The sequence below is a fragment of the Coptis chinensis genome, chromosome 5 (genome assembly GCF_015680905.1).
Source record: "Coptis chinensis isolate HL-2020 chromosome 5, ASM1568090v1, whole genome shotgun sequence".
NCBI classification, from domain to species: Eukaryota; Viridiplantae; Streptophyta; class Magnoliopsida; order Ranunculales; family Ranunculaceae; genus Coptis; species Coptis chinensis.
Genome location: NC_141460.1, coordinates 7,174,984 through 7,197,546, shown reverse-complemented (window position 1 = coordinate 7,197,546; position 22,563 = coordinate 7,174,984). Strand labels below are relative to the sequence as shown.

Sequence of the window (22,563 nt, the reverse complement as noted above, 5' to 3'; positions counted from 1 at the left end):
TCCTACAAATTACCTTACATTGGGCTAATAACGATCCATATTCTATATTTCTATGATCTCAGTCCTCTGACTCCACAAGATTCTCATATGAAAACACATGAACATATACCAAAAACAAATTCTAAGCACTTTAAAGCACCAATAAATTCAAAATTACTCGTGATAATTTCTTTTTTGAAAATCCTTACACGGTGAGTTTATAGATTCTAATCATACAAAGATCAAAAAGTCTAAGTACATAAATAAAGTAACATCAACCAGTGATCATAGTACCGGCTCCTTCATCAAGAAGAACTTCAAGAAGTAAAGAATGTTTTACCCTTCCATCGATAATGCTAGTCGTCCTAACTCCTTATAAGCGATCTAACACAACAATTTACCTTTCGAATCATTCCACCGGCTACCTTCCCGTCCTCCACCATCATCCTTCACACACCCTTAATATCAATTTGCTTCACCAAAGTACTAGGATCATTCTTATCTTCTAAAATCCCAAGCAATATCGATCAACAATATCAACTTTTTCGTCCCCAAGTGCCGCTTATCTCTCCCACCACATATCAGAAGATTAATATTAAAAGTCTACCCATCCTCATTATTCGCCACGCAATCTTAATCACAAGGGAATAACCCCAAGATCAACAAGTGGAAGTAAACCGACGATCAACTCTCACAATGTAAGCCCACAAACCCAAGTCAGACAGATTTCTGCCTAGCGGTTAATAAATAACCATCTATTCAAAGAAGACCAACCGCCGTCGTACCGCCTTTTATTAATAAGTGAAACTAAACCCCTTATTAACCTTCCCCACAAGTACCATCTGCACGATTTCCATAGTTGCCGCGTCCGTAACGCGAAGACCATTAAGAAAATGAGGCTGAATGTTAACTTTATTCAGCCAAATATTGATTTCTGGACCACCCCCCATGAACTAAAACAGGTCTAATACCAACACAAGACAACAAAACAAGGTCTTCTTTGTACCACTTATACTCATCAAGGCTTTTGATCCTTAGGCTCATCAGGGCTGCACGATGCTTACCCATATGGTGTCGTAATTGAACTAACACAAAGAGGGAAAGCATACAAACGGGAGTCTCAAGTGGTTACAAGTTACTTTGAACTTTTATTCTAACTTCTCGTTACAGCTAGTGGAGAGTTTCTCAACTACCTAAGAGTATTCGTTCAAGACTTCAAGGTACGTATTTGGTAGAAGTCTAAACTATCAAACTCCAGTAGATCATATGGCGAAATCCCTTAACAAGTCATCTTGTAGATCATATGAGCTAGTTACCCGCATGGCAATATTGATAGATACCTAGTTGTTCTAGCTATATATATATGTGTATATCATGAGAATGTATTCTGCGTGAACTCCTACTGATTATGAACGGTACTGGATATATAAAAAGAACTTAACAAAAACACAAAAACATCTTTGCCAATAAAAAAAACAACAAAAACACAAAAACAAGCAGATATATAAACGGTATACACAACAAATATTAAGATAAAATCAGTATTTGCTAGAAAAAAAAAAATTGATAAAACACAATTTTTACGTACCTAATTATTATAGAGCAACAGCCAAAAGTGGGAGAAGATGACCGAGTTACGTTGTGGGGGTTATCAAGTTATGGAAGGGTAGAGAGGGTTATCAAGTTATGGAAGGATAGAGGTGGAAACCTAACTTGAGCAACTCTTTCTTCAGCGTTCAGTGAGAAAAGAAACGCGGAATGCTAAAGTCGGTTTGGACCTTTGAATGCTGAAGACTCCTATAAAAACAAACAACTTACCTTTCACTGAAGGCTGAAAACTTAGTATTCAGCGGTGCTGAATGCTTAAAAATAAAAAAACAAACAACCCCTAAGTGATTGTACTCTATATGTTTATCTCTTGATTAGTAAAGTTCTCCTCTTTTGCTTGGTGGATTAGGCTAACGCCAAACCACGTAAATCTCGTCTCCATTTCTATTAGTTATTCGCTTTGCATTGGTAAGTATTTTAATTGATTTGTTTTTGTCGATTTCTATCACCACATTCAATCTTCTTTGTCCAATTGTCACACTTCCGCATTCGTTTACGTAACACTGGAATCATAGAAAGATCTGAGAGCAAGGTGGAATAATTATAGAAACTCACTCATTATGTAAGACTACTATTTCGAATAAGTATTTTTTTTGTTCTAATAAAATTTGGTGTTTTACTGGTTCTGCGGCTCAATAAGTTTGATACACATATAATGACACTTGTCGAGGGCATGCATCAATTGGAACTCAGGATCAATGAAGCAAATGATTACGGCCAAGAAATAATGTTGTCTATTGTAAAGTCATACATACAGGTACATTGCTGTATAATATCTTAGATCCTCTTCTTTGTTTTTACATGCTGATAACATTTTTGGTTCTGCTATCCAAGCGTGTCTGGAAGTTTTGGTGGACAAAGAGTTGCTTAAAAACGACGATCAAGCAAAACGGAATAAAGACGTATTGAAGGACAACAGCAAAAAGAAGAAATACAACGAAATCAAGGGCTCAGTAGTGCTTATGGAGAATCAGGGCACAAATGATTATGCATCAACTCACAAGATAGGCGACGGTATTGTGGCTGAAATTCTGTCTTCCACTAATAATCCCCCTTCAAAGGAATCTGTCAATGCATACAATGAATCAGCACCAACTCAAAAGGTACTTTCCCATAATATATCTTAGATCGTTACTTCCTCTTCATTATTCCAACTTAACAATATTCATTATTCTGATATCCAGGCACACTTAAATGTTTCAGATGATAAAGAGCTTCATTGGAAGGAAGATGAACCAAATTGGATAACAGGTGCATCAAAAGAAAGTAAGAAAAAGAAGAAATGCAATAAAAGGAACGACTTAAAGAGTAATGCCTTTGTTGGTAATTAAAGCACAAATAAGTCGCCATCGCGTCACAAGGTGGATGACAGTATTGTAGCTCAAGCTCCGTCTTCTTCAGCCGACATTTGTTAGCATAATGGCTGCCACAATTCTAACATACAACTTTCGATTTTCTTTACTTTGACTTGCCCCTCTTGGGACCGAACCGCTTTGTGAGTTTATCCCTCTGCTTTCAACATTTAAAACAGCACCTGAAGACTCTCTAGTAGCTTGTTTTCTGATTTCTTCTGTCAGAATCAAACTTACCACATTATCAAATTCCAACTTTAACTTCCCGACAGAGCTACTAATAGTTGTTACCATACATGCCCAACTCTTGGGCATTTGACTTAGAACCAACAAGGCTCTAATCTCGTCGTTGAATGTTATTTCAACTGACGAAAGTTTAGAAGTCACCGTGTTGAACTCGTTTAGATATTCTGCGAAAGATCCTCCTTCATGCATCTTTAAAGTAAATAACTTTTTAATAAGATGCACCTTGTTTGCTACTGAGGGTTGCTTGTACATCTTTGATAGGGCGGCCATGAGAGACGTTGTCGTCTTCTCTGTTGCAATATTGAAAGCAACGGATTTTGTGAGTGATAATCGAATGGTGTCGAGTGCTTTTCTGTCAAGCACATCCATTTATCTTGTGTTATGTCTGTCGGTTTTCCGCCAAGTGGAAGATACAGATCTTTTTGATAAAGGTAGTCCTCTATTTACATACTCTAGTACCCGAAGTTTGAGCCATTGAACTTCTCTATTTTTAACTTTCATTCGTCTGCAGCCATTGCTCCCACTCTAACTAAGTAAGAAATTAATTTTTTTTTAATTAGAAACTAACCGCTCTGATACTAATTGTTAGGGTGTAAATGAAACAACCCCGAAAATAAATAAGATCTTGGAAGCAATGTAACAAGAACGTTACAAGAGAATTTAAATGAATGCGACGAAATTATGACAACAACAAGAATTTATGAGGTTTGACAATTTGCCTACGTTCTCAAGAGCACACCAGTTTCTCTTATTAAAGATGATAAGCCCTTACAAAACTCTATGTCTCTTACTCTCTAAGTTTTGGTTTTCTTAATGAAACCAAAACACAAAATCACTCAAGACTACTGATTTTTTCTCTCTGAATTGTGTTTTAAAGAATAAATCAAAGCACTCATTTATAGGCATCTGATTCCCCTCTGCAAATAGTTGCAAACTACTTTGAATCCACAATTTAAGGTTCGTTGTCTCCATGTTTTTACAAGCTTAATTTGGGGTGGTCACTCATTCACTTTGAATTGAGTTGCTGCTTTAATTGACTTATCAATCAGGCTTCACACTTACCTATCAGTTGTATTGCCCCTTGTTGGCTTGTTGTATAACAGAGTAGATCGTTACTTCATCTTCGTTGCTCTAAATTAAAAAGCATTATTCATTTGATTCTGAAATCCAAGTGCATCTGGAAGTTTCGTCTGAAGAAGAGTTGCACAGGAAGGAAACTTTATTACAGAAGAAAGCGGTCTCAAGGAACAATAACAAAGAGAATATATATGCTAAAAACAAGGACGCAGAGAGTAGTGCTTCTGGTGGTAATCAGGGCACAAATGAACTACTATCATCATGTCACAAGGTATATATTTTTCTTTATAACATTTTCGTTCGTCAGTTCATCTTCTCCGTTCCGAACTAACAAAATTCTTGGTTCTGATATCCAGGCATCCCTGGAAGTTTCGTCTTACAAACAAAAGAACAATCAATCGAAAAGCTCTACAGATGTATCGAAGGACAACAGAGAAAAGAAAGCATGCAACACAGACCTAAGTAATGCTTCTAGTGGTAATCAGGGCACAAGTGAATCAATATCAATTCACAAAGTAGACGATGACATTGTGGCTCATGTTCCATCTTCATCCGCCGAAAACCCCCCCTTCAAGGGATGCTTCCAATGTTTACAATCTACCTACATCAGCTCAGAAGGTACTTTCCAATGCTTACAATGAATCAGCACCAACTCAGAAGGTACTTTCCTGTAATATATCTTAGATCGTTACTTCCCCTTCATTATTCCAACTTAACAATATTCATTATTCTGATACCCAGGCACACTTAAATGTTTCGGCTGACAAAGAGCTTCATTGGAAGGAAGATGAACCAAATCGGATAACAGGCACATCAAAGGAAAGTAAGAAAAAGAAGAAATGCCATAAAAGGAACGACTTAAAGAGTAGTGCCTTTGTTGGTAATCAAGGCACAAATGAGTCACCATCGCGTCACAAGGTGGATGACAACATTGCAGCTCAAGCTCTATCTTCTTCAGCCGAGAACCCTCCTTCAGGGGAAGCTGTCAATGCATACAAAGCTAGAATCACCATCAACTCAAGAGGCGGGCCACCAGAGCGGCACGGTGGATCGGTCACCCCTTGATGACGAAATTAAATTTCAGATCCCATCTTTTTCTATTTATTACCCTTGTTCAAGGCTGTCAATTAGGGTGCAAGTGGATATCCAAATATTTGAATCGGATTTGAATTCGTATTCGAAAAATTAGATATTATCCGAAAATTTCGGATTTGGATTCGGATATTTTTTTTTATGTCAGAACTGGCTTTCGGATACGGATTCGGATACTGCCATATCCGCATCCGATTATATCCGATCCGATTTAAAAAATTAAAAGTTATTATATATAATTAATTAATTTTTTATTGTATAAAATATTATATAAAATTATAAACTAATAATATAAAACTATAATAACAAAATAATAATAATAAATGACAAATATATATATTTATACTAGTTTTTATAGTGGTAAAATGAATTATTCAAAGCAAATAAAATTTTAATTAATTTTAATTTTCGGATTGGATATTATCCAATATCCGTTTTCGGATATTTGAAATCGGATTCGGATAATTTTTTTAATATCTGTCGGATTCGGATTTGGATATCGGTATAAATTTTCGGATTCGGATTTGGATACAAAACATATTTGCATCCGAACCTATCCGTTTGCACCCCTAATGTCAATACCTACAATGAACCAGCCTCAACCCAACAGTCTCATTTGTCACCCATAGATGACGTCATTGAAGTAAAAGCTCTATCTTCTTCAACTGATAACTCTCCTTTATGGGAAGCTATTAATGCCTACAATCAACCTGCATTAGATCAGAAGGGGGACCAACAAAGTGGCTTTCCGGAATGGTCACCCCTAGATGACGACATTGTCTGCATACGAAAATCTTTTTGGACAAATGAACTAATACCATGCATCAAGTCACAAGGTATATTTTTCTTTATAACATTTTAGATTGTCAGTTCGTTCTTCGTTATGAACTAACAATATTCTTGGTTATGATATTCAGGCATCCCTGGAAGTTTCGGCCAATGAAACAACAATCAATCTAAAAGCTCATCTACAGATGCATCGAAGGACCATAACGAAAAGAAGGCATGCAACATCGACATAAATGGATATTCTAGTGGTAATCGCGTGTCAGGAAAATGGGCAAATGATTGGGCAAGAACCCGATATTCTAGTGGCCATGTCATGGGAAAATATCGTCAACCCGATATTCTAGCCCATATATCGTAACTAAACTCGAAATATCAACATAAATGTCGATATACGCTTGAGTTAGTTCATATGTTGCAGGTTCAAAGCAGGGAAAAATGAGGAGGAAGAAGAGAAGGGACACGTGGCAGGAAATGATTGGGCAAGACTACAGCTGAAACACTATATAAAGACTAGATGGAAAAAGATAGGATCAATTAGATTCATTCTCAAAAAACTGTAAACCCAGAGCGAAATAAAGAGAGATGGAGAAAATATTGTAACCGCCATTGTTGATCAATAACCAAAGTTTATTCTTTTATCATTTCAATTCTAAATCTTCATCAATTCATTGATAATTAGATAGTTTTTTTGATCACTACATTGGCGCCATCTATGATTCAAGGACAAGAAAGGATTGTTTTTTCTTTTCTTCTTTCTTTGATGATCGAGTCCTTTTGTTAGAAGTTTTGAGATAAAGAGTAACTATTTGTGTTCAAGAAACTTCGGTAAGATCAATGAAGTGCTGAAGAAGGTAATCAAGATGCCTCCAAAACGTACTATAGCAAGTAAAACAATGATGGTGAATGAAGGAAGTACTTCTCACGCTGCGTCTAAGAATGAGAGAGCAAGACGATCAGCAAGTAGAGTGATGGAAGAAGTAGAGGAGATACATGAAGAAGAGGTGTCTTTGAAACCTTTGTTGAGAAGGTTTGAAGATTTGGAAAAGCAAAACAAAATTTTAATGGCTGAAAATAAAGTTGTGAGAGAAGAGAATGAGAAGCGTACAAAAGACGCAATGTATGAGAAAGATGGAGAGCGTCGAGTTTAGGCACTCCAGTGATGAGAAAGAGTCATGTCAAGGAAATGAGGAAAACCCACCATGAAGAGGTGCAATCGGTAGCGAAACCGACGCAAAAGACAATATTAGAGGAAGAGGTAAAAACACTAATCACGAAGGAAATGGTGCAGGAGATGATGCAGAGGCAATTTGGGGACTAGTTGCTGGAAAAGGTATCTACCTCGATACGTAAGCTAGTAGACGATGTAGTCAAAACCCATTGAAAAAGGATATAGAGAGGGTGCCATTATCTCAAAAGTTTAAGAATCCAAAGTTCAATCAGTATGACGGGACTACTGATCCCATGGACCATCTTTTTTGATATTGACACCAGTTCTCGATATATCAAGGTACCGAGTATTGGGATTCTATACTATGTCGATTGTTTCCTTCGAGCCTTAAAGGCAAAGCACTAAAATGGTTCTATACAATTCCAGAGGGAACTATTTCGTGTTTTTGTGAAATTGAAGAAAGATTCCTCACCAACTACGGTCACCAGAGGGTGAAGCCAAAACAGGTGTTGATCTTATTTCAGTTGAAACAAGGAAAGAAGGAATCATTAAAGGATTTCTTGGCCAGGTTCAAGGCCGAAACTCAATTAGTGGAAATGCTAGATGAGTCTGAGATGACAGCAGTCATGGCTTTCCAAACAGATGTGATACCTAAATCTTTTATGCATAAATACCTTTTGAGGAAGGAAGTTAAAAGTTTGTAAGAATTGTATGATAAGGCTGACAGAGATATCAGAGTAGAAGAGGGGTTGGAAGCAGCCATTGTGCAAGCAGTATTGGAAGTCTCCGACACAGGGAAGAGAGATAAAGATAGTGGTGATCGACATGAGAATCGAGACTCCTCGAGGTCATATAACAAAAGACCTCAAGAACATTATACAAACCGAGATAATCACCCACACAAAGAAGGAAATATGAGAGAACATTGAAAGAAAAGTTAGAGCCTAGTAACTTCATCGCCATCAATACTACAGCAGAAGATATACTGAGGAGGATAGCGAAAGAAGATTTTGTGACCTGGCCAAAATACACTCTTAGGGAGGTGAAGGGAAGGCCTTACTGTCAATTCCACAATATTGAAAACCATGAGACTAATAGGTGCTTGCAGCTATTGAAAGAGATTGATAGGCTGATGAAGGATGAAAAATTGCTAGAATTTAGGGCTGACGTTAGACCCATAGAAATGACAACCATCCACGAGAAGCCACTTGGACTCTTGGAGTCATAAATATGATATATAGGGGAGATTCCACAGAAAAAGATCCTTCATGATAAAATAATGAAGATTTCAACAGTAAAAGAGGTGCTTGAGGTCAATGTCGAGCCTGTTCTAGTAAGTCAAAGTTTGGTATCGGCTAGCATCCCAGGAGCAATTATCTTCGTGCTAGATGACCTGTCCAAGGTGATGTTACCACATGATAATGCATTATCACTTTGCGAATTTCTGGATATGATGTGCAAAAGATACTTGTGGATTATGGTAGTTCTGTTAATATTTTATTTTGGAAAGCATTCATAGGCATGGGTCTCGATCAGACTCATCTAAAGCCCCCACAATTCAGCTTGTTCGGTTTTAATTGAAGCTCTACCAAGCCAGTGGGGAAAATAAAATTGCCAGTTTGAGCAAGACCCTAGACAGTAATGACAAAGTTTGTGGTCATAAAGCATTACTCTGACCATAATGCAATACTAGGCAGAAAGTGGATACACGATATGCGTGCTGTTCCAAGTACATTTTATCAGGTACTCATATTTCCCATAGTGTATGGCTTGCATGAAATTATGAGGGATCAGTCGGAGTAAAAAAATTGTAATTTCGTCACGGTGAAGGGAATGATGAAGGGAAAAGGCCAAGACACTGGGGGTGTCTTGGAAAACTCTAAATAGCAGTTACAACAAGCTTTATTTGTCGACACCGATATGCAGATACATGAGCAGGTAAAGTTCACACAAGAGCTAAAGCAAATTGAAGAAACCCCTTGGGAAAGAAAAACAATAGAGGTGGTGGAGAAAATTGATATTGGTACAGGAGAAAGTGAACGTCATTCGTTCATTGGTACAAAAATGAAGGCCACAATTAGAAATGAGTTGATGGTCTTTTTAAAAGAGAATCAAGATGTTTTTGCTTGGTCAATGTCGGATCTAACCGGTATCGATCCAGCTATCTGTTCGCACAAGCTTAATATGGAAGAAAATGCAAGTCTAGTCCATCAAAAGCATCGAAAGGTTAGACCGATGTATTAGGAAGCGATGCAAGTTGAGATACAAAAGATGTTAAATAATGGCATAATCAGAGAAGTGGAGCACTCTCAATGGGTGGCAAACATAGTAGTAATGCCTAAGAAAGATGGTAGAGTCCGAATTTGTGTCGATTTTACTGATGTAAATAAAAAGTGTCCTAAAGATCATTATCCAATGCCAAGGATAGATGAGCTGGTTGATCGAACAATTGGTTTTGAATTAATTAGTTTTTGCGATGGGTATTCGGGATATTTTCAGATTCTAATGTCTATTATAGACCAATTAAAAACGGCATTCGTCGTTAATGGAGGTATATACTGTTTCATCAAAATGCCATTTGGATTGAAAAATGCTGGAGCCGCTTATCAAAGGTTAGTGGCAAAGATGTTTAAGAAGCTCATCAAGCGAATTGTTGAGGTTTATATCGAAGATATGGTCATAAAGTCTATGAAAGTTGAATATCATGTGAAGGACCTCGACACTGTATTCCGAATATTGCGAGAGTTTAATATGAAACTTAACCTAGACAAATGTACTTTCGGGGTTAGCTCTAGCAAATTTTTGGGATATATTGTTACAAAGCGAGGCATCGATGCAAATCCTGATCAGATACGAGCGCTTCAACAAATGCCATCACCAACGACTAGAAAGCAGATACAAAGACTGACTGGAAGAATAGCTGCGCTCAACAGATTTATCTCCAGAACTTCAGATCAATGTAAGCCACCTTTTAAGTTGTTTCAAAAGAATATTAAATTTTGTTGGAATGAAGAATGTGAAGAGGCATTTTCTGAATTAAAAAAAATATCTACAAGAAATGCCGACACTTACTAAGCCAGATGAGGGAGAAAGTTTGCTTCTCTATTTGGCTGTATCAGAATTTGCTATAAGTTCAGTGTTGGTAAAAGTTGAAAATGTTGTTGAAAGACCCGTGTATTTTCAAAGTAAAGTAATGCTCGTGGCAGAAACACGGTATTCGACACTGGAGAAATACACTTTGGCACTTTTATTCTCATCTTAGAGGCTGAAGCCGTATTTCCAATCACATTCTATGATTGTGATGACGAATCTCCCATTAAAGCAGACTCTGGCAAAAACTGCCAAATCTGGAAGAGTGTCGAAATGGTCAGTACTAATAAACGAATTTGGTGTCGAATACCGAAATTGAGTATCGGAGAAAAGTTAGGTACTGGCCGATTTCTTGGCTGATTTTCCATGTGAGGATGCTAGTTGGGGCATGGAAGAGGAGGAGTTCTCAACGCTGAAGAGCCTGAGGATATTATCAATTCAGATGATCCATAGGCTAGAACAAATAGTTGGAAATTATTTGTAGATGGATCATCTAGGAGTAAGGGATGTGGTATCGGGGTTGTATTGATTACACTTGAAAATCAAAGGCTCGAAACAGCAGTAATATTAGGCTTCTATGCATCAAACAACGAGGCTGAATATTGATAAGCACCAAAAATTGTAATACTAAACCCCGAGGGACATAACATTTTGGTTAATTATGTGTTTAATAATTATATTTTGTGCTTTTATAGGTTTCAACAGTTAACGTAAATATGATAATAAAACATGCATCAAAGTACGGGAATACTGTGCATACTTGAAGTATTCCCACTCAACCCCTGTGAAGCCCAACAGAGCCTGACTAGAGCCGAAGTTTCCAAAGGGACAAAACCAGTACAGAATGGGTTCATGAGTAAAGAAGCAGCAAACTTCTGAAGTTCACATCTTTCAAACCTGGACGCCGATTTCGGCAAGTGAACTACTAGAGCAACCAGGGCGACGAGCTTTAGGCAAAGACAGAAAGTTGTAAAAATGCCAAAATCCGAGCCGCCATTGGACACAGCACGTGGACCTACTCTGTAGGCCCATAAGGCATGATGAGTCACCAGGGACAGGTGGCAAGTTAGGGGCACACCTTGCTAAGAGAAACAAAACAAAACATTAAATGAATTGATGGTTTTGTTTTGTATGAAAAGAAAGTTTTGGAAGTTTTTGACAAGAAAAGGACAAACAAATGAAAATCAAAGTTTTGTTTGAAAGAAAGGACAAAATCATAATAAAGAGGGGGCTTCACGTGGGAGGGGATATATATTTGGTGATATGAGAAGGAGACCTGAGACTGGAAAGATTCATGCTTTCATTTTCGTTATGTGTTTTTGTATTTCCCTTAAGTAGCTTATTTCATTCCAAGCTTGGTAGCAAGTACTATAAGTACTCACTTTAATAAGATTCATTTTCATTCAAATTAAATTTCTCTTCTTCAGTTACTTCTATTTACTTATTCATTGTATACAGCAATATACCATCCAAGGACTATGAGCTAAAATCCTCCCAAGAGGAGGGTTAATGATGCTCATGTGGGGATCAGGTTGCCATTTAATGTTCCAGAATTACTACTTAGGAATTAGGTTTAGATTATACATTCGGTCCCAAAATGATTGAGTCTGGCCAAGTTTGGAGTGTTGATGCTCCAGAACAGTCTCGCAAGAGACCTAGAAAGTCTCGCGCGAGACTGTATGGTGGCAGTTAGCTCTCTGGTTTGTCTAGCTTATGTAGAATCAAATCAGGAGCTAAAATGATATTCCATAAATAGAATGTTAGTTCAACTCTTTATGCTAGTGAGATGAGCTCAGAGATGAGTGCATCTCACTAAGGATCGATACTCGACGCCGTCTCGAGTTTGCCTATGAACTAGACACGGATTAGAGCTGTAGTACGGTAACCTTGGAAACCGATTTTGTATGAGTATGGTTAACCCTTTTTCCTGTATCTCTATCCCTGTTTATTTTACGAAGAAATAAATCATTGTAATTTTACATTACTTGCATTACCGTTAATTTACCTAAACCAGAGAAATAACCTAAAATCCTACTCACTAAAAGCTGTAAATCTAGTTGTGAACCTTGCCGAGCCCTAAGGTATAGACGATCCCTTACTTGACCTATCCTGCCAACCCACGTGAGTAAGGTAACTTGACTAATCGGACGTTTACGAACTTTGGACTTTGGACTTCGGACTTAAAGGAGAAAACTTGAAATTACCATTTATCAAATGGCGCCGCTGCACACCTAAGGAGTCCGGACATTAAACAAAACAACTAGAATACATCATTGGACAACCCTCCATCCCCCCCCTTTCCTAACCCCTCATCTTTTTGATTTTCATTTGTTTTGCGATACTAACGTGTTATGTACATATTTGTGAACCAGATCGTGATTATCATCATTAGCATAGTCTAAGAATTCCATAGGAAGTTGAAGTACTACATTGATTTTACAGTCTTGGACAAGACTTTCCAGGGTAGCGCGTGAGACTCACCTGGAGTGTCAGCACTCAAGTTTTTAGGCCCAAGTCACTTCCCTTCTCAGTGCTATTTTGGACTCTCTGGAATTGTTTATCCAACTTCTAGTACGTTCACAAGCACATGAATATTTCACAAACTCTTTTCCCACAAACGAGGTACACCAATTTCTTTCTTTTGATAATCCTGAGTTTGACAATGATTCGTATGTTAAGGTTCTCCACGCATTATTAAAGTCAATACCACTATTTGACCCTACTACTGCATTTCCAACCGATTCAGAAGAACTTGACTCGCTCTTTTCCATTGAAGAGATGGCCCCTCATGAATCCTTGATCTCCAATCCTCCAATTCCAGATTTAAAACCTCTACCCTCTGATTTGAAGTACATGCATCTCGATCACGATGGTAGTCACCCTATAATAATTTCTTCTCACTTGACTACCGATGAAGAAGTACGTTTGATTTATGTCATTCATGAACACCGTTCCGCTATTGGTTGGTCCTTAGATGATATCAAATGAATACGCCCTAGTGTATGCATGCATCGCATACATCTAGATGACGGCACAAAGACATCGCGGGAACCGCAACGTCGCCTTAACCCCACCATGAAGGAGGTCGTGAGGGAGAAAGTTTTATGTTTACTTGATGCAGGTATCATATACCCTATCTATGATAGTGTTTGGGTTAGTCCTGTCCACGTTGTTCCAAAGAAGTCCGGCATTACAGTTGTGCGAAATGAAAATGATGAATACATTTCAACTCACATCCTGTTGAAATGGAGAATTTGCATTGACTATCACAAACTTAATGCCGTAACACATAAAGATCACTTCCCTATTCCATTCGTTGACCAGATGCTAGAACGTTTAGTCGGTCATGCTTACTACTATTTTCTTGATGGCTATTCCGGCTACTTTCAAATTGTCATCGATCCAGCTGATCAAGAGAAGACAACTTTCACATGTCCTTTTGGTACCTTTGTATACAAATGAATGCCTTTTGGTCTTTGCAATGCCCCTGGTACCTTCCAACGCTGCATGCTTCACATTTTCAGTGATATGGTGGAACGTTATATGGAAGTCTTCATGGACGACTTTTCTATTTATGGAAACTCCTTTGACAACTGCCTATCCAACCTTTCTAAATTGTTAACGCGTTGCGAAGAGAAAAATCTGGTACTTAATTGGGAGAAGTATCATTTCATGGTTACCAAAGGAATTGTTCTAGGTCATGTTGTTTCGAAAGACGGGATAGAGGTTGATAAAGTTAAAATTGTTAAAATTGCTTCTCTACCTATCCCCTGAACAGTTCGTTATATCCATGCCTTTTTAGGCCACATTGGGTTATATAGGCGATTCATTCAGGATTTTTCTAAAGTTGCTCGACCCTTAACCAATCTCTTGCTTAAGGATGCGGTCTTCAACTTCAATTTCAATTGCAAAGAAGCTTTTGAAACTTTAAAAACCGCTCTGACTACCGGTCCTATCATTCAACCCCCGATTGGTCTCAACCATTCAAACTGATGTGTGACGCTAGCGACTTTGCTATTGGGGCCGTATTAGGGCAACGATGTGATGACAAACCCGTTGTCATTTACTACGCTAGTAAAACTCTTAATGACGCTCAACGTAATTACACGACAACTGAGAAAGAGTTACTAGCTGTTATCTATGCTTTGGATAAGTTTCGCCCTTACCTGGTCGGATCTTCCACCATCGTATATACTGACCATGCCACACTTCGGTACCTACTCGTGAAAAAGGATGCGAAACAGAGATTGTTCCACTGGATCCTTCTCTTGCAAGAATTCATCCTAGAAATCAAAGACAAGAAAGGATCTAAAAATGTGGTGGCCGACCATTTATCAAGGCTGGTTGGTGACATTGATAGTGATTCTGAAGCCATCTGTGATTCCTTCCCAGATGATCGAGCATTCGTACTCCATTTTCTCCTCTCCATGGTACGTGGATATCGTTAACTATCTAGTTACTGAGAAAGTTCCTTCCTCTTGATCACGTCCGGATCATAAAAAGTTCTTATCCACTGTAAAATATTATTTCTGGGATGACCCCTACCTCTTTAAGTATTGTTCCAACCAACTCATTCGTTGCTGCATTCCCGACTGGGAACACACCTATGTGTTATCTTTTTGCCATGAACAATCTTGCGGTGGTCATTTCAGTAGGAAGAAAACTACGGCCAAGATTTTACAATGTGGTTTTTACTGGCCTACCCTTTTTTGCGATGCACATGAACATTGCAAAGCTTGCATTTGTTGTCAGCACCTGGGTCGGATTACCCAACGCAATATGATGCCACTAAATCCCATTTTAATTATGGAAATTTTTGATGTTTGGGGCATTAATTTTATGGGACCCCTATTTCTCACAGTTTTCTTTACATTCTAGTCGATGTGGACTATGTGTCTAAATGGATTGAGGCACTCGCATGTTGCTCAAATGACCATAAGACTGTCGTGAAATTTGTAAAAGAAAACATTTTCTCTCGTTTTGGTGTTCCCAAAGCTATCATTAGTGATGGGGGTACATATTTTTGTAATACATTTTTTGGGTTTTTAATGAAGAAATATGGAGTTACTCAAAAAGTTGCTACTCCGTATCACCCACAGACAAGTGGCCAAGTGGAAGTCTCCAACAAAGAGATAAAGTCTATTATGGAGAAAACTGTCAATCCCTCAAGAAAAGACTGGTCTCTCCACTTATCGGATGTCTTGTGGGCATACCGAACGGCATTTAAAACACCTATAGGGATGTCTCCTTACCGCATCGTTTTTGGAAAACCTTGTCATCTGCCGATTAAAGTTGAGCATTGTGCCCTATGGGCCATCAAAAGCTTTAATTACAATATCAACGCGGCAGGCGAGGAGCGAAAACTGCAATTAAATGAGTTTGAGGAGATTCGGAGTGATGCATATGATTTCTCGAAATCCTATAAAGCTAATATGAAAATAGTGTATGACAAGTACATTTTGCATAAAGATTTCAAAATTGGCCAAAAAGTTTTACTTTACAACTCCAGATTACACATTTTTCCTGGTAAATTGAAAACACGATGGTCTGGTCCTTTCATTATGTCAGCTGTGACACATTATGGGGAAATCTCTTTGCTTAATCCACAAGATAACAACGAATTTCAAGTAAATGGCCAACGCCTCAAACATTACCATGAGTTACGCTCCCCAACTGTTAAACAGACTCTTCCCCGGGATCCGGTCTACATAGACTAGATGTTTCATTTGGCGTACTCAATCTTGTTTTTTCTGTAGAGGGTACGCCATTTTGGTAGCCGGGCCATCTTCTATTTTATGATCTCAAAAGTATTTTGAAGTGTGTGGTTGCAAGCACCGGAGCCGTAGTCCATAAAAACTCTATTTCAGAACTGAGTATAAATGTCTCCTGAAATGCGAGCAAATGTTCATGCTGGTAAACGATGGGTGATAAGAGCCCAAAACTGTAGTTTTAACCCTGTAACAGACATACTTTTAGACCAATTATGTGAGTAATAATTAAGAGTTAACATTCGACGTGTTTTATGCATTTCGGGCTTCAAAGTCCATTATGTGCGCAGAAATGCCCACTTTAGTGAGATAAAGGAGAAAAGGTCGGTTACTAAGGAGTTACGTGATTAAAGTCCGATTCAAGAAGACAAAGCCTTTCTAAAAGCCCGTCCAAAAGCTGAAAAGTCAACGCTGGGCGTAAACAAAGACACAAAGTCGTGAGAACTTCCGAAGGCCATATCTTTGGACTCAGACCTCGGAATGGGGCCTACCTTATGTCAAAACGACCGGATCGGAAAGAGATTTCCAATGGTCTAAGCCTTGACCCAATCAGAGGAGCAAAAGTGGACGAAAAGTCTGTTGAAGCCAACTGCAGCTGAAGAGGCCTTTTTGGGCCTGATTATCTGGCCCAAAACATGGCTCCAAGCCCATGCACGATTTTTGGATCTGAATGTATAAAAACAAAAGCTTAGCTCTTTGTTAATGGTAGATAGTTAGACCTAGATTAGATTTAGATTAGTTAGCCTCCATTAATGAATTCTAGATCTAGTTTTTCATGTAGATTAATTAAGTTTAGTTCCATTTCAATTATTGTATTAGATTAAACCTTTGAATCTTGTTCTTCATTTTGATTAGATCAATAAAGTAGTATTTTTATCAATTTCGATTTTGTCATTTCCATTTCTAGATCTAATTTTAATTCCTGTCCTTATTTCATTTTAGTCATTAAATTAGATTTCATTATTGTTTAATTAAGTAAATTTCAATTCTTTATATCATGTTTAGTTTAAATGTAATCGGAAATGATTGCGTAATGATTCTCGGCTAAACCTCCATTAAAGGGGTTGAGAAGCCTTGATGAAAGCTTGATTCCGAATATCGTAGAATCGTCGTAATTTCCTTTCCACTCTAGAAACGATTAGTTCACCATGAGAATGGGTTTAATCGTTCACATGCTAGTTATGAATTGGTAGGAATGCCATGTGTAATTAGGGATTAGGAAGAACCAATTGTTTCGAAGCGATTTCAATTCGATTTCTGACGATTCGTCGTTAATAGAATTAAGTCGAGTTAAGGTGGAATCAATCCCCCTCTAACTCCTTATCATCGAATCAACGTAGCATTCCCTTAGTTATTCCCATCGTCGACTAGTTGCATTTCGTGGGTAGTTGCATCGTAGTCTAGTTGCCTTTTTCGTAAATCTCTCATTAGACTTTAAGTTTAGAGTACTTACACTTGAGAACATAGCATGCGGAAGGACTAAGAGTGGAACGAATCACTCTACTCCACTATATCTCATAGACTTGAGAGTAGGAAACTTTGATAAATATAAGCATCAAAAGATTAGTTTAGTTTACTTACGTTTTGAGTTCATCGTTCATTTCGTAGGTAGACTATTCAATTTTACTTTTATCAAATGGCGCCGCTGCCATCTTAGTTTCACTTTCGTATTGTTTTCGTAGTGTTAGTACTGTTCTTAAAGTCCCATTGCACCCACCCACCCTTGTTTGATTCATACTGTGGTTGTCCATTTCAGAGTTGAAACATTCCGAGTAAAAATTACCGATTACAAGGCTTTTCCTTGAGCCGACCGCCTAGCTTATACTGGAGCAAGAGCGCGACCCGCCCTAAAAACACTGTAATTTGAAAATTACCCGGAGCGCGACCGCGCCCTATCCGAGCGCACCCGCGCCCTTTGTTAATTTTTCCGGATTTTGACAGTTTTGATTCGAACTTTGATTTTTCATATTTTTCAGTGTTCTAACCTGTTATATACACTGAACACGCGTAAACAAGACGCTATTCATAAGCGAAGCAAGGACGCAATCAGGTATTCCTTTCTTCCACACCTCGCTCTCCTGTTAGAGGTTTATACTAGTATATCAGAATTGTTTGGAGTGTTGATGTGTTTAGCTAAGTTTGGTTTTAGCCTTGTATGAGATTAAGGTCTGGCCGAACAAAAACACCGAACGTCATTACACAACAACGTCAACAAACAAGTCTATCTAGTATACCACCCACTACACCTCTAGCTACTATTTCACACACATCACCTGACACAATGCCCGATGAGATGAAGAAGAGAGGCTCGACGACTTCTACAAAGCCTTGAGCGATAGCCCCAAATCGTGCATCGTTCTAGCAGACCCACAGGGGGATTTCCGAATCCCCCCAAATATTTTTAATTTGTTACCCGTTTTTCATGGATTAGACCATGAAAAACCTTATCAGCACATGCGCAGGATTGAACAAGTCCTAACAACATTCCACCATCCTACGGTTGGTACGGAACAAATTAAATTAAGGGTATTCCCTTTCACCTTAGCCGATAAAGGCGTCTTGGTTAAGCGCCCAAACGCCTAATTCGTGGACTCGTGGGCTAAACTTGTTCAAATTGTTTATGGAACATTTTTACCCACCCCTAAAGACGGATGAGATGATTTCCAAGATTCATTTCTTTCGACAAAATCCTCATGAAACATTTTCAGAGGCTTGGAATCGTTTCACCGATCTCCTTATAGAGTGTCCACATCATAACTTAGCTTAAAGACACGTTAGTTCGTGCCTTTTCAAAGGACTTCTACACCACCATAAAGAAGTCCTTGACATAATGAATGGGGGTAGTTTCTTAAGCAAAGGAGCTTCGAGGCTTATAAATTTTTAGAGGACCAAACTCCGTTTAAATAACAACTGGGGGTAGTGACGATTACTCCCGCTCCGCTAGTTCTTTGATTAAGGCTACCAAGATGTTTGAGGTTAAATCAGATCCCGAGCTTAAAACTCTAATGAATCCCCTCACAAAAAGGTAGAGGCCATTTCTGTACAACAAAAGCCAATCCCCGTCATGAATGTAAATTCAAATCCATGTAGTTTCTGTTGGAGCCCTGAGCATCCCGACTCCCACTGTCCTATAGCCTATGAACAGGCTTGTTCCATTAATAGTGAACCTAACGCCCCTTGGAGACAAAATCCCAACTTCGGTTGGAGAAATAACCAAAACGTCACACCTCAAGGGTACAATAACCAATATGTTAGGCCTACGCACAGCTTTAACCAAGCCCCACTACGACAAGGACAGGGTCAGGGGAATTTTAATAATTATAACAACCAAGTGCAACCTCGACAAGGTCAAGCACAAGGTCAAAGTAGTTATAATAATTATAATGCTAGTAGAGGTATCGTTCCGGTAAATAATAACTACCCAAATCCACCCATAAATAATTCACTTGAAATAGTTCCAGTCACACCACCCGTGACTACTACACCCACACAACCGGATCGTCTTGACACCTTTATACAAGTGAGCCAAAAACTTTTCCAAACCATGGCTCAATCTAAGCAACAGCTTCTACAATCCGTTAATAATTTAACCAAACAGTTGGCTCAAGATAAAGCCCAACCCAAAGGTGTGTTTCCAGGTAACGAAATACCTAATCCTAAAACAACAAATACAGCCTTTGAGGTAACCAATAATACTAGTAATGAGTATGAAACCGTAGGTGAGCTAAAGGCCATCACCACCCTCCGTTCTGGTAGAGTGGTTGATAACAAAGTAACTATGCCTATAGTTACCCCACCAGTAGCCCCTACACCTGCTATATTACTAGATACCGAAATAGAAACTGAAGAGCCTACCACTGTAGAGGTACCAGTTACAACACAACCTAAGAAACAGGAAGCCACGGTTAAACACCCAAGTAATACCATTGCTAAATATAGACAGAAACCACCGTTTCCACAAAAATTAGCCATGTTAACTAGGGATACAAATTACGAGGAGATTAGGGATGTTTTCAAGAATCTAACTATAAACCTTCCCTTCCTCGAAGCTATAAAAAAGCTACCACACCATGCTAAGTTTCTTAAGGAATTGTGTACTACTAGGCGTAAGACCAATATACCAAAAGACTTTTAATGAACAATTCCCAACTCTATCGAACATAATGGAATTGTTAAGTACAAGGACCTCGGTAGCCCCATCTTTGTACAATGCACCTTAGGAGATTCTTATACGACGACGGCGTTATTAGACTTGGGGGCTAGTGTCAACTTACCCCGTTTTATTTGTATAGACAAATAGGTCTAGGCCGAGATACAACCCACTAGAATGACGTTGCAATTAGCTGATTGGTCTATTAAGTATCCTAAAGGTGTCGTCAAAATGTTACGGTAAAATTCAGGATTTTTACTATCCGCTGATTTTGTCATCCTCCCACGACGCGTTAAGTCGTTAATGACTCGTTCCATCATCTTAGGGCGACCTTTTCTGGCAACTGCCAATGCGCTCATTAATTGCCGCGATGGTTCAATGTCCATGTCTTTTGGCCATCTTGCTGTTGAAGTCAATGTTTTTAAAACAAGGACACAGTTACCCGATTCGTCTATGGATGGAGAGGTTAGCATGATCGAGAGCGTTGCTCGAGATTATTTCAACAACACGTTCCCTGATAATCATATGCCCAAATTTCTTTCCTTTGGAAGATCAGACTCCAATATTTCCATCCCTACACTAGTCGATACACATATTACGGATGAGGAGGAGATAGATGACTTTCTCAAAGATATAGAGGACTATCATAGTAACGAGGATATGACCAATCTAGATGAGCAATTCGATGAGTTTCTTCGAGCAAGTGATGAATCACCCTATCAAGAACTACTTTGCACAACATCCACCTCGATTCCCCTCCTTCCACCCTTTCAAAGGAATCCCGAGTTTACCTTTGGATCTGTTGTTTCTTTCAGGCTTCATAATTTTTTAAATCCATCTAGTAAACAAATACTACAGAAGGACAAACACTAGTAGAAAAAAGGCCTTTTGTGACTGTTTTAAAATATTATTTGTGACTATTCTGTTCGAAACGGTCACAAATAGCAGAAAAGGGTTTTTGTGACTGTTTTAAGAAGTTTTTTGTGACATGCATTTTTGAAACGGTCACAAATGGTTTTTTTTCCTAAAAAAAGTGTATATGTGTAGAGAATTATTTGTGACATCATATCCAAAAGTGTGACAAATGGTTTTTTCTAGGTCTGTGGAGTATAATTTGTGGTGGTCTTCAAAAACAGGTTACATAAATTTTTATGTGTGATCCTAAATACCCGGTATTTTTCGCTCCCCAACTGCAAGAGCCCAAGTTACAAAAAAAAAAAAGCTGTAAGAGCCCACTAAGTAAAAGTAGTTAGAAACCTAGGGGGCTCGTTTCCCATCCTTCCAAAGACATCCGTAAACACTTACCAAAAAAACGGTCGATCTCCCACGTCTCTCTCTCACTCTCACGACAGATTTTGCGCTGGTTCTACATATGGATGGTTGGTAACAGTTTCTCAGAATTATGATGTTTGTCTTTTAACCCATTCTTGTTCTGTGGATAATGAGATCCATCTTCCTTCTTTGAAAACATTTGAAGCTGAGGAAGATGAGATTTTTGGCGTCTATTACCTGGAAAGGGTTGCTTTGTCAGCAAACCCATCATCAAATCGCGATTTTGTTGCTATGGCAGTCTATGGTCAATTTAGTAGGTTAGCATTCTACAAGCCTGGAGACAAGGAATGGACCGGATTAGATTAACGAGAGAAATGCCGAAGCAAATTCACGAGATTAAGGATTTCCTTCTTACTACAAGAAGGAAGGATGCTCGTTCTGTTAAGATAAAGAAGAGCAAGGATGTCGTCAAGTTTAAGGTTCGTTGCTCCAAGTATCTGTACACACTTTGTGTGTTTGATTCGAGAAGGTCGATAAGTCAAGTCTCTCCCACCAGGTTTGAGTGTGCAAGACCTTTGAAGGAGTGGAAGGAGATGGATGCCGTGACGGGATTGTTATGTTGCGCCTGTGTTCACTTTGTTGAATTGTTAGAGTTATGACTTAAGTTTTGATTTTGAATTCTAGACAGTAGAGATCGAAATGGAAAACACCATTGGCTAATTTCTTTAAATTCTCAGATATATGAATATTATGTTGTTGGTAAAAAAAAAGTTAGTTAAATTATCAAAGAGGGCTAAATCCTATAGACAGTCATGATTTACTCCTGATCGAAGTTTATTGTGAGTTTAGAATTCTTGTGGTATGAATAGATTTTGGTGTTTGTGCTTTTCTTGGATTGTGGTTTATGTTCTTTTTATTTGATTTGAAGGTATTGCAAATACGAGATGCCGATGATCTCATGATTGATTAAGA

The 22,563-nt window shown here is 38.5% G+C and overlaps 1 protein-coding gene, 1 non-coding gene and 2 pseudogenes across 2 annotated transcripts; 2 read left to right on the top strand and 2 right to left on the bottom strand.

Annotated features, from left to right (window-relative positions):
- Positions 1-253: 253 nt before the first annotated feature.
- Positions 254-1,047, bottom strand: LOC147496457 (acetylglutamate kinase, chloroplastic pseudogene; annotated as a pseudogene).
- A 1,155-nt stretch (positions 1,048-2,202) lies between these two features.
- LOC147496456 (uncharacterized) lies at positions 2,203-5,498 on the top strand. Its single transcript, XM_086562461.1, has 5 exons — positions 2,203-2,344; positions 2,422-2,690; positions 4,289-4,533; positions 4,619-4,922; positions 5,004-5,498. Exons 4-5 carry the CDS (start codon positions 4,785-4,787, stop codon positions 5,325-5,327), a joined length of 462 nt encoding a protein of 153 aa, XP_086418587.1. The 5' UTR covers positions 2,203-2,344; positions 2,422-2,690; positions 4,289-4,533; positions 4,619-4,784; the 3' UTR covers positions 5,328-5,498.
- Positions 5,499-18,822: 13,324 nt separating this feature from the next.
- On the bottom strand, positions 18,823-18,929 carry LOC147496455 (small nucleolar RNA R71). The gene has a single exon (XR_015197298.1). It is a non-coding gene; the product is annotated as a small nucleolar RNA R71 (small nucleolar RNA).
- A 2,896-nt stretch (positions 18,930-21,825) lies between these two features.
- Positions 21,826-22,235, top strand: LOC147496454 (large ribosomal subunit protein eL38z/eL38y pseudogene; annotated as a pseudogene).
- The last annotated feature ends 328 nt before the right edge of the window (positions 22,236-22,563 follow it).

Coding starts and splice junctions, on each gene's coding strand:
- LOC147496456 (XM_086562461.1), top strand. CDS start 4,785: ATGACATTGTGGCTCATGTTCCATCTTCATCCGCCGAAAACCCCCCCT. Junction 4,923..5,003: donor AATCAGCACCAACTCAGAAG/GTACTTTCCTGT, acceptor TCTGATACCCAG/GCACACTTAAATGTTTCGGC.